At 32.8% G+C, this 16,936-nt stretch overlaps 3 protein-coding genes across 4 annotated transcripts in view; all 3 read right to left on the bottom strand.

Moving 5' to 3' along the window:
• Positions 1 to 16,525, bottom strand: part of LOC148301640 (uncharacterized) — a 36,624-nt gene extending 20,099 nt beyond the window's left edge. The window contains exon 1 of the mRNA XM_088272941.1: positions 16,304 to 16,525. The gene's annotated coding sequence lies outside the window, so the exon portion shown is untranslated. The remainder of the gene's footprint in view (positions 1 to 16,303) is intronic.
• LOC148301639 (venom protease-like) overlaps positions 1 to 16,936 on the bottom strand; it is a 38,677-nt gene that overhangs the window by 3,847 nt on the left and 17,894 nt on the right. Inside the window, exons 3-7 of one of the 2 annotated variants that reach the window (XM_088272948.1) lie at positions 8,997 to 9,189; positions 6,064 to 6,215; positions 5,052 to 5,164; positions 2,171 to 2,320; positions 746 to 875 (exon numbers count right to left, since the gene is read on the bottom strand). The exons of the other annotated variant lie outside the window; for it this stretch is intronic. Coding sequence (XP_088129074.1) covers positions 746 to 875; positions 2,171 to 2,320; positions 5,052 to 5,164; positions 6,064 to 6,215; positions 8,997 to 9,189 — 738 coding nt within the window. The remainder of the gene's footprint in view (positions 1 to 745; positions 876 to 2,170; positions 2,321 to 5,051; positions 5,165 to 6,063; positions 6,216 to 8,996; positions 9,190 to 16,936) is intronic. 2 annotated transcript variants of the gene reach the window in all.
• LOC148301641 (uncharacterized) lies at positions 11,182 to 16,499 on the bottom strand. The gene is made up of 3 exons (XM_088272954.1): positions 16,257 to 16,499; positions 12,273 to 12,432; positions 11,182 to 11,685 (listed from the first exon to the last, which is right to left on the bottom strand). Exons 1-3 carry the CDS (start codon positions 16,374 to 16,376, stop codon positions 11,582 to 11,584), a joined length of 384 nt encoding a protein of 127 aa, XP_088129080.1. The 5' UTR covers positions 16,377 to 16,499; the 3' UTR covers positions 11,182 to 11,581.

Genomic DNA, 16,936 nt, shown 5'->3' with positions numbered 1-16,936 from the left:
TCTATAATAAAACTCAAGTGGTAAAAAACGAAGTGTTTTCTATAATCATTGATATATATACATGTATGTGGGTGTGCACTGTCCGTGTTAGTAGTGCTAACACTGTACGTTACTTTCATGAAATTAAATAATGCATTCTGCTCCGTGGTGTAATGGTCAGCGTGCTCGGCTACTGTTCTGGAGGTCCCGGGTTCAATTCCCTGGACCGGTTCCTGAAGGCTGATCACCTTTCCTTCGTGTGTTAATGATCAAGATAATAAGATGCAGTGCCCTATGCACCATTAGGGTGTGGATAAGGGTTCGAAGAAGAAGACATAATGCATTGCTTACGCATCACAGATTATGTTGATATATTCCTTATGTTGAAATATAATATAAATTATCCTTGAATCTCAAAATATTTCATTATAAAGTTAAAGTATTTGTTTCTGCGGCCCTAAAATCTAATTTATTATCTGGATCGGCCCTGAATTGTGTCTGGTTTAGACAGGCCCGATCAAGAAGATGAAATTTTTAAGAAGTCATCATACTTTAAATAGCGTTTGATTGTATGCTTCAATAGGAGTCTCACAACAAGATATTATATTGATATTTCAATATTAATAATCCCTTTATTTTTAATTAGAAAGCTAAAGTATTTGTTTCTACGGCCCTGCAATCTATAGATAGTTTATTACCTGAATCGGCCCTGACACGTCTGGTTTAGACAGGCCCGATAAGGAAGATGAAATGTGTAAGAACGTACTTTAAGCATCGTTTGGTTGTATGGTTCAGTATGAGATATGGGCCCCCATGCAGTCGCTATAGCCTTCTTGTCTTCAACGATCTCTCCAGTGTGGAGGCAGGCTGGACGAATCTTTTCACTGAACCTCAATCTAAAAGAAAAAATGTTATATAGGTACCAAAAATTGTATTTACATATCGCTCACTCCTTTCAACAACGTCATATATCAAAAATCATCAATTTTCAGTTGGGCATGTTTTCGGAATGCCTAGAAAATGTACTATGTCCCAGCAAAAGCGGCATATTTTAAACTTAATATTTACCAGCTACAGGGCAGAAAGTGTTTTTTTGTATTTTGAAGAAAAGGTATTGTTTAATATTTTTTTTAAATATAATAATAAACCCCTTATCCGCACCCCAATGGTGCATAGGGCACTGCATCATATAAACGCAGTGTTATCTTGATCGTTAACACACAAAGGAAAGGTGATCAGTCCTCCGCTTCAGGTACCAGTCCAGGGTAATATTGAATAAATATTAGAGTGAAAAAATCACTTATGTTTATTAGACCCCCTCTGGGAATCGAACCCGGGACCTCCAGAACGGTAACCGAGCGCGCCGACCATTACGCTACGGAGGCGGACATTTTTTAAATATACTGAATATTTTTCACATGGAGACAAAACCTTCAGGTTTAACCTAAAAACATAATTTTGACATATTTAATTATATTCTTGAACTTTAAAGTCCAATAAGTGGCTTGATATTTATTTTTAATACATTGTATTATATTTTTAAAGTTTAAAAACGATATCCTGAAAAATCAAGTTTTTTGATATATGACGTTGTTGAAAGGAGTGAGCGGTATGTGAAGGTCCTCACCAAAAAGTTACATTTTCAATATTGCACAAAAAATCCTTTTAATGCAAATCTGTTCTGTTGACTGTGTTCTATCAAAATCTTAATTAAAGTAGGAACAAAACGTGACCAATCCTGTGTTCAACCAATACGAAATCATTAAATCGCACCAAAACGTAACAATTTTACAAGCTAAAATTCCTGATTACTTTATATCATATTTCATTCAAACCCTTATTCGCACCCCAGTGGGGTTTGAATAAGGGTTTGAATTAGGAACAAGGTGGCTCCCGTGAGGTCCCTTGGAGGTCGAATAAATATAAGTGATTTTTTCACTCTAATATTTATTCAATATTACCCTGGACTGGTACCTGAAGCGGAGGGCTGATCACCTTTCCTTCATGTGTTAATGATTAAGATAACACTGTGTTTATATGATGCAGTGCCCTATGCACCATTGGGGTGCGGATAAGGGTTTGAATGAAAAATGAATGCAAAGAATTTAAAATAAAGAAAAAATAAATATTAATGATACCATTTAAGATTTGAGTATGTCAAAATATGACAAAGAAAATCAACCGATCTCACCTTCTGTCGAGTTCTAGCAGGGCTAAATTGTTGTAAGATGACCCGTGTTTATAATCCGGGTGGACACGTATGGACGTGATATTGAACAACTCATGGCTGGGTATCTGAGAAGTGCTGTCCCTCCCGCCGAGATGTACATACTTGACGTCTCTGAAAAATATTTGTATTCAATTCAATTAAATTCAATTTTATTCCAAAGAAAAAAGTATAAATACTGATAAAAAACAATATTCAAGGCGTATACATTAAAAGTAAGCAAGAAGACTCTTGTTAAAGATGTAGAAGAATCCCTTATAGGAATACCCCCTCAGGCACATGGAACAGGTATTGTTCAGCATATCTTCCTACAGGCATAACCATCGGCAGGTTGCTCCTGTATATAGGAATGGGAAACTATCTATGCCCACGCTGTCCTTAGCTAACTATCGGGAACATACAGACCGATGCTCCGGATAGTTTCAGGATTATCCATCATACCGCGCAACAATGGATAGAAATGCCTCACCAAATACACATTCCATCTAGTATCTAGACTGTTGTAGCCGAGCATACCCTGGAGGAACTGATAGCTCTTCCTACAGGCATAACCATCGCAGGTTGGTGCTGTATATAGGAATGGGAAACAATCTATGCCCACGCTGTCCTTAGCTAACTATCGGGAACATACAGACCGATGCTCCGGATAGTTTCAGGATTATCCATCATACCGCGCAACAATGGATAGAAATGCCTCATCAAATACACATTCCATCTAGTATCTAGACTGTTGTAGCCGAGCATACCCTGGAGGAACTGATAGCTCTTCCTACAGGCATAACCATCGCAGGTTGGTGCTGTATATAGGAATGGGAAACTATCTCTGCCCACGCTGTCCTTAGCTAACTATCGGGAACATACAGACCGATGCTCCGGATAGTTTCAGGATTATCCATCATACCGCGCAACAATGGATAGAAATGCCTCATCAAATACACATTCCTTCTAGTCTCTAGACTGTTGTAGCCGAGCATACCCTGGAGGAACTGGTAGCTCTTCCTACAGGCATAACCATCGCAGGTTGCTCATGTATATAGGAATGGGAAACAATCTATGCCGACGCTGTCCTTAGCTAACTCTCGGGAACATACAGACCAATGCTCCTTTTATATGCTAACTGACGTGCCAGATGGTAAAATTTCATGTAGTGCACAAACGCCCTAATGGTACTTTGGGTACCGTTATTTCTGACTGATTTTAGTTGGTATTTCAATCAAAAGGATAATTCTATCCTCACAGGGACATCTTTGATCAAGTGTCTTCAAATAAATTTGTAAAAAAAATATATAAAATAATGCATTACAAAAAGCTTTCTTTACTGATTTGTAGATGTCACACTTAGTATCTTTATTATTTTTTGACTTATCATCAAAGATGAAGAAGAATATGGAAGTCTGGGCATTTACGGGGCTGACGACCGTCATAGGCTGCTCTAAGTGATCATTTTACACACGTGTAACATTCACCAATTCTACCCATTATTGACAACACACTATGTATTCGAATTCTTGGAGGTTCTATATATATGAACCAATTTAGAAACCTTGTTCTTGAATCACTAGAACTTCACTAGAGACATCTATTGGTGAGATGTAAAGAAGCTTTTTATCAAGCAGAAACTCTTCTATTAGTATGTGAGGTCCGAATCCTGGATTATAATCACACACATAAGAAACGCCAGAAAATACCATTTTCATTTTTATTATCAGCCCCGTAAATGCCCAGACTTCCATATTCTTCTTCATCTTTGATGAAATGTCAAAAAATAATATAAAATAACTAACTAACTAACTAACTAACCATCACGCCGCTTCCCGCAGGGGTAGGCAGAGAGAATAGAGCGCCACACCACTCTGTCCTTGCAAACATTCTTCGCCTCTTCCACGTTCATGCATCTCCTCATACATACCCGCCGATTGTTACGACTCCTGACCCGACCACTTTCAAGTATTTGGCATACCTGATCGTGCCATGTTTTTCTCGGTCTTCCTCTGCTTTTTTTTCCACTAACATTCGCCTCATAAATTTGTTTTACCGTTCTTTCCTCACTCATTCGTTCCACATGTCCAAACCATCTCAACGCACCTTTCTTAATTTTATCGATAATGCTTATCTCAGCATTGCATTCCTTCCTTATTCGCTATTCGCACATCTATCATACATCGTTTTGTCGCACATTCTTCTAATATGAAATAACTCCTGTAATTGGAGATAATCCAGATCTTGTGAACAAGTATTTGGACACACTCAAAATGTTGTAGCATCTTTATAATACGAACTACCACAGACGGTGGAGGCGTGGTGTAAACTGCAAATGTAAAATTTTCTCAGCCTCCAAGACATGGCGGCCGGTATGCCGAAGGGTTAAAATAGTATTTTTTGACATCTCATCAAAGATGAAGAAGAATATGGAAGTCTGGGCATTTACGGGGCTTACGACCGTCATAGGCTGGTTTAAGTGATCACTTTACACACGTGTAACATTCACCAATTCTACCCATTATTGACAACCACACTACTCAAATTCTTGGAAGTTCTATATATATGAACCAATTTAGAAACCTTGTTCATGAATCACTAAAACTTCACTAGAGACATCTATTGGTGAGATGTAAAGAAGCTTTTTACTAAGCAGAAACTCTTATATTAGTATGTGAGATCCCCGTAAATGCCCAGACTTCCATATTCTTCTTCATCTTTGATGAGATGTCAAAAAATAATATGAAAATAACTCCTGTAATTGGAGATAATCCAGATTTTGTGAACAAGTATTTGGACACACTCAAAATGTGGTTAAAATAGTCATTAGAAATTTAGATGAATACAGGTGAGGGATGGTAAGTACCTGAATTGTCTATGGTAGACGCAGTATCCGGGGGCCAAGACCCATTTATCGCTAATCAAGGAGCCCCCGCACTCCCAAACTATCGCGTCATCATTCTGGAATCCTAAGTGTGCCTGAAAAAATCATCACAATAAATGGGGGCAAAGTTAAACCCTACATTATTTATTGATTCGGCATTAACTTTGTGGAAAGACTTGATTATTTTATTAAAATTAAACACTTGAATATATCAGTTTAATGAGTTTTATTTTTATTTACGACTAGATTTGAAAAAAATAAGTGTCTGCCTCCGTAATGGCCAGCATGCTCCGCTACCGTTCTGGAGGTTCGATTCCCAAGGGGGGTAAAATAAATATAAGTGATTTTTTCACTGTCAAGATTACACTGCATTTATATGTAACATTTGTACATTTGTCCACCTCCGTAGTGTAATGGTCAGCACGCTCAGCTACCGATCTGGAGTTCTTCGAGGCCCATTCCCAGGGAGGGAGTGAAATAAATACAAGTGATTTTTTCACTATAATATTTATTCAATATTACCCTGGACTGGTACCTGAAGCGGAGGGCTGATCACCTTTCCTTCATATGTAAACGATCAAGATAACACTGCGTTTATATGAAGCAGTGCCCTATGCACCATTTGGTGCGGATAAGGGTTTTTATTATATTATTATTTGTTCGTCTGCCTCCGTAGTGTAATGGTCAGGGCGCTCGGCTACTGTTCTGGAGGCCCTGGGTTCGATTCCCAAGGGGGGTAAAATAAGTACAAGTGATTTTTTCACTGTAATATTTATTCAATATTACCCTGGACTGGTACCTGAAGCGGATGGCTGATCACCTTTCCTTCACGCGTAAAACGATCAAGATAACACTGCGTTTATATGAAGCAGTGCCCTATGCACCATTGGGGTGCGGATAAGGGTTTTTATTATATTATTATTTATTATAGTAAAAACATATCACTTAGGAAGTTTAAAACACAGATGAGATAAATAGATCCCTTAGTCCTTACCATGTGTGGGAATTCTCCTTCAGTCGCGTGGCTGCTACCCCCAGTGAGGCGGGGAACTGCGTGGTTGCAAGCATAATGACGCGTCAAGGGAGCGTTTACCAGAAATGACGAAGCTGTGCACGGATACACGCTTTGCACTAGCTCGATGCATTCTGAAACCGTGGACAAAACTATAAACATAAACCCTGATGATAATTTTTTGACATCTCATCAAAGATGAAGAAGAATATGGAAGTCTGGGCATTTGCGGGGCTGACGACCGTCATAGGCTGGTTTAAGTGGTCGCTTTACACACGTCTAACATTCACCAATTCTACCCATTATTGACAACCACACTACTCAAATTCTCGGAAGTTCTGTATATATGAACCAATTTAGAAACCTTGTTCTTGAATCACTAGAACTCCACTAGAGACATCTATTGGTGAGATGTAAATTTACATGTGTGTAAAGTGATCACTTAAACCAGCCTATGACGGTCGTCAGTCCCGTAAATGCCCATACTTCCATATTCTTCTTCATCTTTGATGAGATGTCAAAAAATAATATGAAAATAACTCCTGTAATAGGAGATAATCCAGATTTTGTGAACAAGTATTTGGACACACTCAAAATGTTGTAAACCCTGATGATGACAAGGTTCTTGTCGAAACCGGTTGGAAAAAGTGTATCAATAAAAAGTAGTTAAAACAATGATACTTTGTGATACATTTTATAATTGTTGGGTAATATATACAAAATAAAACAAGGTTAGTTGGACTGAATTCTACATTTATTTATGTATATGTTACATAATACGTGACGCGTTTCCTCTTCTTAGGACATTATCAAAGACGAGTGTTTGATAATGTCAACAGTGTTTGATAATGTTTTACGATGCTGTTCTTCTTGCCGATAGCAGAGAAGACCTGCAGACGTTGGTGATAAAAGTGTATAATGTGTGCAAGGAAAGTGATTTATCGATGAATGTTAGCAAATCCAAGATTATGGTTTTTGAAAGAGAAGAATGCAGATCTGAATGTGAAATATTGGTAAACGGAGAGATTTTGGAACAGGTAGATGATTTCGTGTATTTGGGTAGTATGTTTTCTAGGGATGGAAAGATTGATAAAGACATAGAAAGGAGAGTGAATGCTGGGAACAAAGTGAATGGTGCACTGAAATCAGTTATAGCAAATAAAAACCTATCAGCGGAAGCTAAACTGGCAGTGCACAACGGAGTCCTGGTTCCGACTCTAATGTATGGAAGTGAAACATGGAGTTGGCAAAAGAAGGATGAAAGTAGACTGAACGCAGTCGAAATGCGATCTCTCAGAAGAATGTGCGACAAAATGATGTATGATAGATGTGCAAATAGTGAAATAAGGAAGGAATGCAAAGCTGAGATAAGCATTATCGATAAAAGTAAGAAAGGTGTGTTGGGATGGTTTGGACATGTAGAACGAATGAGTGAGGAAAGAACGATAAAACAAATTTATGAGGAGAATGTTAGTGGGAAAAGAAGCAGAGGAAGACCGAGAAAAACATGGCACGATCAGGTATGCCAAATACTTGAAAGTGGTCAGGTTAGGAGTCGTAACAATCGGCGGGTATGTATGAGGAGATGCATGAACGTGGAAGAGGCGAAGAATGTTTGCAAGGACAGAGTGGTGTGGCGCTCTATTCTCTCTGCCTACCCCTGCGGAGAAGCGGCGTGATGGTTAGTTAGTTAGTTAGTTAGTTAGTGTTTGATAATGTGCTAAGAAAACGAATTGCGTCACGTATTAACATATACATAAATAAATGTAGAATTCAATCCAACAAAAACCTTGTATTATTTTGGATATATTACCCAACAATTCAATATGGAATTCTACCAACTCTCTGCAGTTACAATAAATAAATTTTCATCAAACAAATAGATAACCCGCTGAATAATATTAAAGAAAAAGAAGAAGTGATATTAATTGGTGATATCAACATTAATTTGCTGGACTCTAAAGATACCACTGTTCTGACACATCGCTCACTCCTTTCAAGAATGTCATAAATCAAAAATCGTAAATTTTCAGTTGTGCATGTTTTCGGAATGCCCAGAAAATGTACTATATCCCAGCAAAAGAGGCATATTTTTGACTTAATATTTACCCGCTACAGGGCAGAAAGTGTTGTTTAATTTAAAACCTTGTTTAATTTTGGATATATTACCCAACAATACAATATGGAATTCTACCAACTGTCTGCAGTTACAATAAATACATTTTATAATATCTTTAAACTAACTAACTAACTAACCTTCACGCCGCTTCTCCGCAGGGGTAGGCAGAGAGAATAGAGCGCCTCACCACTCTGTCCTCGCAAACATTCTTCGCCTCTTCTACGTTCATGCATCTCCTCATACATACCCGCCGATTGTTACGATTCCTAACCTGACCGCATTCAAGTATTTGGCATACCTGATCGTGCCATATTTTTCTCGGTCTTCCTCTGCTTCTTTTCCCACTAACATTCTCCTCATAAATTTGTTTTACCGTTCTTTCCTTACTCATTCGTTCTACATGTCCAAACCATCTCAACACACCTTTCTTAATTTTATCGATAATGCTTATCTCAGCTTTGCATTCCTTCCTTATTTCACTTTTCGTACATCTATCATACATCGTTTTGTCGCACATTCTTCTGAGAGATCGCATTTCGACTGCATTTAGTCTCCTTTCATCCTTCTTTTGCCAACTCCATGTTTCACTTCCATACATTAGAGTTGGAACCAGGACTCCGTTGTGCACTGCCAGTTTTGCTTCCGCTGATAGGTTTTTATTTGCTATAACTGATTTCAGTGCACCATTCACTTTGTTCCCAGATCAATGTTACTGATAATTTCAGGTTTATCGATCATACCGCGCAACAATCGATAAAAATGTGTAATCGATTTGTGTGACATAAAATGGGCTTACTGTCCCAAGCCTTCTGCCCTGTTGGCTTTATATGGACCGCCTCAGCCGGAATGGGCGGGCAGCCATCTTGGGTCGGCCTTGAGGCGGCATTCGTGGGGGCGCTCGGGAGCTGTGCAAGGGAAGGGGGAGTCGAGGAGACCGCCTCACCCTGTACGCAGCAAACGATGGGGTTTGTGCCCACGAAAGAGCATACCTGTAACATAGAAAGAGTGAACACCGTGTATTCTTGATATCTCAACACATATAAAGAAGAATATTTATTTATCAAACGGCTAATGCCTTTAACACAATACATATATACGGTATCTAATATAAAAATACACTAATAAATACACTAATAGAGAAACAAAAAGTCTTAAACATATAATAATAATAAAATAACAAATAGTAATCACTGGTCAATACACGTCTCCTTCACACACCATCAGCGAGCAGCGAGAGAGAGTGAAACACAACGTTTACATTTATCCATTATAACATGGAGAAGAAATGCTGAGAAAGTACACACTTCAAGGTGGATAACAATTTATTAAATAAATCTGTACTTTCAAAAGCATTGGCTAACATGTGAAGCCGCGGAATGGGAGAGAACATGGCGTAGTGTGCGTTATGTACAAATACTGGGAATACAGATTTTTGCCTAGTACCTCTTGGACGCACGCTAAGCTTTATTTGATTTAGGAGATCAGGGCTGGTAAGAATTTTATATAACAGGCAGTGGCGTGCCTAGGGTTTACCAGTAAGGCAAGCCCATTATTTTTCACATTCGCGAATACATGATGTACCTATAATTTCTTCACCTCATATCATTCCCAGTGTAGTAAGCACCCAGAAAGTATTATAAATATAAACAATGAATTGTAATCAATATAAAAATATGCATACATGTAACTTTTGTAAGGTATAGCCATCACCTTTCAATAAAGAAAATGTTCACTGTAACAAAATATCTTCCTCAGAAATCAATCATCACCATATAATGGCATGCATAGTGTTTAATAATCATATAAGCGCGCGATAATTTAAAAAAAGTCATACATTAATTATGTATATTTAATCATTTGGTCTAGATTTCATTTTGGTCATTTTTATTTGAAGTTGTTAGGCAAGCCGGGCTTTTGGGCTTCTAGGGAAGTACCGCCACTGATAACAGGACCAAATCAGTAATTACCCTTCTATCACTAAGATTTATTAATTTTAGCCGCTTATTAATGCAGTTATAATCTAACTCAACAATGGTTATATTTAGTTTAAAATGAATGTATCTAAGGAAGTTGTGTTGTACTCTCTCTACGCTGTAAGCATGTATAGTATAATGAGGAGACCAGACTGTGGAGGGAATACACGCCAGAGGACGCCCACGCCGCGAACACCTGAGCGACTTATACCAAGACATGGGCTGCTCCACGTATGAGAAGCTGAAGAGGACTTCCCAAAATAGGTGAGAATGGTGAAAGAGATGTCATCTGTCGCCACAGACCAATCCGCAGGATTGAGACCAGAAAAATATTTAGTATTATTTTTTGACATCTCATCAAAGATGAAGAAGAATACGGAAGTCTGGGCATTTACGGGGCTGACGACCGTCATAGGCTGATTTAAGTGATCACTTTACACACGTGTAACATTCACCAATTCTACCCATATTATTGACAACCACTCTACTCAAATTCTTGGAAGTTCTGTATATAAAATAATAATAATAATCCCTTTCCGCACCCCAATGGTGCATAGGGCACTACTTCATATAAACGCAGTGTTATCTCGATCGATTACACATGAAGGAAAGGTGATCAGCCCTCCGCTTCAGGTACCAGTCCAGTGTAATATTGAATAAATATTAGAGTGAAAAAATCACTTATATTTATTAAACCCCCCTGGGAATTGAACCCGGGACCTCCAGAACGGTAGGCGAGCATGCTGTCCATTACACTATGGAGGCGGACAAAAATCTGTATATATATGAACAAATTTTGAAAGATTGTTCTTGAATCACTAGAACTCTACTAGAGACATCTATTGGTGAGATGAAAAGAAATAAATCAATAATATAACTTCTCAAAGAAAACAGTCACTCAAAACTAGAAACAAACATCCCAAAGATGTAAAAATAATTTTGAAATACCCAAATTCAACAGAAAACAGTACCAACAAAATTTTGTATTATTTTAAAATCAAACACAGATTTTTTGAGTCTACTATTTTATTTAAAAAAAACATAAAAAATAATATATTATTGATGTTCTTTTTGTAGATATGTATATTGTATTCTACGTGCTGGGAATATAGCAAAAAGGGTTGGTATGTGTATCATATGTACTAATGTGTAAAAGCAACTAGCCGTAACTCAAGTTGCGGCTGTTTGGCGTAACACGGCCCAAAGCATTCTTATACTCGGCCTCTATCGTATACAATCACAGATTTTGCTCCATCTCTTTCCTTTACCGAGATATTCATTATCCAAATAGCCGCAAAATCGTATTAATTTGATACATGTTTTGGCAAAAAGCATCATTTTAAGTTAACTATAAACTTGTTTATCTCAAAACTACTGTTTTTAACTTGCGGCTATTTGCCTTTGCACATTAGTATACCTTTCTCTTAGTACAAGCGTTGACTGTAGACGTCTTCCTGGATCTTTTCCGGATGGTTCTTTGAATTTCTGGATACACGGGATTGTCAAATTTATCTAAAATGAAATACATACAATTTTGAAGTAGTTTCTAGATTTACTGGGATAATAATTGCAAATTCCTTCAGATTTTTCTGCACTCCTGACCCTGGCATACAGTCCTAGCTTCTAGCCATACATGCTATGTAGACTCTCGGGCCTACTCTCCCATATATACTGCTCTAACTATACCCCCCACATGGCTACACCATCTCATAGACCCTTGATCTTCCCAACTATACCTGCCTCAGCCGCACACCCCTTCTGACTTCTGCACTCCTGACCCTGGCATACAGTCCTAGCTTCTAGCCATACATGCTATGTAGACTCTCGGGCCTACTCTCCCATATATACTGCTCTAACTACACCCCCCACATGGCTACACCATCTCATAGACCCTTGATCTTCCCAACTAAACCTGCCTCAGCTGCACATCCCTTCTGACTTCTGCACTCCTGACCCTGGCATACAGTTCTAGCTTCGAGCCATATTTATTCATTTATAATAACCCATCCAGCATTCGTCCGGAAAGTAAAAAGCAACCAGACACCCAGAATACCAGATATTCATCACACCTACATTATGCCAATCAAAAATGTTCCTACCTGTTTCGGCCTGTGATTTTTTTCTACAATTTGAGACATTTTTGTTCAGCCTTTTATCGGAGTCCCAGCAGAGCAGTTTGAATCTGTTGAACTCTTCCAATTTATTGATACAAGCTTCGCACAGCTTGCTTGGCAAAGAAACACAAGGGTTATGTTCAATCTGTAAGGGAAAAGAGAGTTACACATCCATTTTGGTACTGACATTTTTAATCGGGTTTTACGATTATTGGATGGAATTCTAATTTTATTTATATTATATATATATATATATATATATATATATATATATATATATATATATATATATATATATATATATATATATATATATATATATATATATATATATATATATATATATATATATATATATATATATATATATATATATATATATATATATATATATATATATATATATATATATATATATATATATATATATATATATATATATATATATATATATATATATATATATATATATATATATATATATATATATATATATATATATATATATATATATATATATATATATATATATATATATATATATATATATATATATATATATATATATATATATATATATATATATATATATATATATATATATATATATATATATATATATATATATATATATATATATATATATATATATATATATATATATATATATATATATATATATATATATATATATATATATATATATATATATATATATATATATATATATATATATATATATATATATATATATATATATATATATATATATATATATATATATATATATATATATATATATATATATATATATATATATATATATATATATATATATATATATATATATATATATATATATATATATATATATATATATATATATATATATATATATATATATATATATATATATATATATATATATATATATATATATATATATATATATATATATATATATATATATATATATATATATATATATATATATATATATATATATATATATATATATATATATATATATATATATATATATATATATATATATATATATATATATATATATATATATATATATATATATATATATATATATATATATATATATATATATATATATATATATATATATATATATATATATATATATATATATATATATATATATATATATATATATATATATATATATATATATATATATATATATATATATATATATATATATATATATATATATATATATATATATATATATATATATATATATATATATATATATATATATATATATATATATATATATATATATATATATATATATATATATATATATATATATATATATATATATATATATATATATATATATATATATATATATATATATATATATATATATATATATATATATATATATATATATATATATATATATATATATATATATATATATATATATATATATATATATATATATATATATATATATATATATATATATATATATATATATATATATATATATATATATATATATATATATATATATATATATATATATATATATATATATATATATATATATACACCATCTCATAGACCCTTGATCTTCCCAACTATACCTGCCTCAGCCGCACACCCCTTCTGACTTCTGCACTCCTGACCCTGGCATACAGTCCTAGCTTCTAGCCATACATGCTATGTAGACTCTCGGGCCTACTCTCCCATATATACTGCTCTAACTACACCCCCCACATGGCTACACCATCTCATAGACCCTTGATCTTCCCAACTAAACCTGCCTCAGCTGCACATCCCTTCTGACTTCTGCACTCCTGACCCTGGCATACAGTTCTAGCTTCGAGCCATATTTATTCATTTATAATAACCCATCCAGCATTCGTCCGGAAAGTAAAAAGCAACCAGACACCCAGAATACCAGATATTCATCACACCTACATTATGCCAATCAAAAATGTTCCTACCTGTTTCGGCCTGTGATTTTTTTCTACAATTTGAGACATTTTTGTTCAGCCTTTTATCGGAGTCCCAGCAGAGCAGTTTGAATCTGTTGAACTCTTCCAATTTATTGATACAAGCTTCGCACAGCTTGCTTGGCAAAGAAACACAAGGGTTATGTTCAATCTGTAAGGGAAAAGAGAGTTACACATCCATTTTGGTACTGACATTTTTAATCGGGTTTTACGATTATTGGATGGAATTCTAATTTTATTTATATATATATATATATATATATATATATATATATATATATATATATATATATATATATATATATATATATATATATATATATATATATATATATATATATATATATATATATATATATATATATATATATATATATATATATATATATATATATATATATATATATATATATATATATATATATATATATATATATATATATATATATATATATATATATATATATATATATATATATATATATATATATATATATATATATATATATATATATATATATATATATATATATATATATATATATGTATATATGTTCCTACCTGTTTCGGCCTGTGATTTTTTTCTACAATTTGAGACATTTTTGTTCAGCCTTTTATCGGAGTCCCAGCAGAGCAGTTTGAATCTGTTGAACTCTTCCAATTTATTGATACAAGCTTCGCACAGCTTGCTTGGCAAAGAAACACAAGGGTTATGTTCAATCTGTAAGGGAAAAGAGAGTTACACATCCATTTTGGTACTGACATTTTTAATCGGGTTTTACGATTATTGGATGGAATTCTAATTTTATTTATATTATATATATATATATATATATATATATATATATATATATATATATATATATATATATATATATATATATATATATATATATATATATATATATATATATATATATATATATATATATATATATATATATATATATATATATATATATATATATATATATATATATATATATATATATATATATATATATATATATATATATATATATATATATATATATATATATATATATATATATATATATATATATATATATATATATATATATATATATATATATATATATATATATATATATATATATATATATATATATATATATATATATATATATATATATATATATATATATATATATATATATATATATATATATATATATATATATATATATATATATATATATATATATATATATATATATATATATATATATATATATATATATATATATATATATATATATATATATATATATATATATATATATATATATATATATATATATATATATATATATATATATATATATATATATATATATATATATATATATATATATATATATATATATATATATATATATATATATACATATTTTGTCCGCCTCCGTAGTGTAATGGTCAGCACGCTCGGCTATAGTGTGTGAAGGAGACGTGTATTGACCAGTGCTTACTATTTGTAATTTTATTATTATTTTATGTTTAAGACTTTTTGTTTCTCTATTAGTGTATTCAATAGTGTATTTTTATATTTAATACTGTATACATGTATTTTGTTAAAGGCATTTTCCGTTCAATATATATATATATATATATATATATATATTGTTAGATTTAAGCAATGAAAAAATTGTATTGCACCATCTATGGGCGTCTGATGTAAGCAAGCAGAGGTGCGCAAGAGAGCGGCGCAGAGCGAAGCAGAGCAAATAAGAAGATCAATGACAGTGGTCGGTCGATTAGAAAAACACGTATATTGTTATTAAATAAACTCAATTGAAAAGTTAATCTCTTTGTTGTCTTTGCATCCTTCCCTATTCCCGACAACACATATACATTAATATATATATATATATATATATATATATATATATATATATATATATATATATATATATATATATATATATATATATATATAGGATTTTACCTTCAATGCGACACAATCCCACATAAGATCAGCCAGGCATATGTCACCATCTTTGCAAAAAAGCGACACTTTTCCATTCCGACTGAGGCAGGCTCGACACAACTCTTCACATAACGACATCTTGCATTTGAGTCAGTAATTTCTTTAAAAAACTATATATAATTGCTTTATACATTCAAAGTAGGGTGAAAACAGCCATACAATAACGTAAATATCCATCGGCTCGCATCACATAATAACAACAAAAGCAATGACAAACGTCAAACTTTACCATAGATAAATTTATTAATTTGAAATGTCAAAAAAATGTTGCCATTAATAAAAAATACATTAAAAAAAAAAAAAAAAGTACTTACCTACAAACCTCAACAAATTTATCATTTGTACATTTGTCCACCTCCGTAGTGTAATGGTCAGCGCGCTTGTCTACCGATCTGGAGTATTATTTTTTGACATCTCATCTAAGATGAAGAAGAATATGGAAGTCTGGGCATTTACGGGGCTGACGACCGTCATAGGCTGGTTTAAGTGATCACGTTACACACGTGTAACATTCACCTATTCTACCCATTATTGACAACCACTCTACTCAAATTCTTGGAAGTTCTATATATATGAACCAATTTAAAAACCTTGTCCTAGAATCACTAGAACTTCACTAGAAACATCTATTGGTGAGA

Source organism: Brachycentrus maculatus, unplaced genomic scaffold (assembly GCF_059751285.1).
Source record: "Brachycentrus maculatus isolate JH-2025_06_01 unplaced genomic scaffold, ASM5975128v1 h1tg000534l, whole genome shotgun sequence".
Lineage (NCBI taxonomy): Eukaryota > Metazoa > Arthropoda > Insecta > Trichoptera > Brachycentridae > Brachycentrus > Brachycentrus maculatus.
Note: the sequence above shows the minus strand (reverse complement) of the source record. Positions and strands in the feature narration are given on the sequence as shown.

Coding starts and splice junctions, on each gene's coding strand:
- LOC148301641 (XM_088272954.1), bottom strand. CDS start 16,376: ATGTCGTTATGTGAAGAGTTGTGTCGAGCCTGCCTCAGTCGGAATGGA. Junction 12,433..16,256: donor GGGATTGTGTCGCATTGAAG/GTAAAATCCTAT, acceptor TTTCCCTTACAG/ATTGAACATAACCCTTGTGT. Junction 11,686..12,272: donor AAAATCACAGGCCGAAACAG/GTAGGAACATTT, acceptor ATTTCATTTTAG/ATAAATTTGACAATCCCGTG.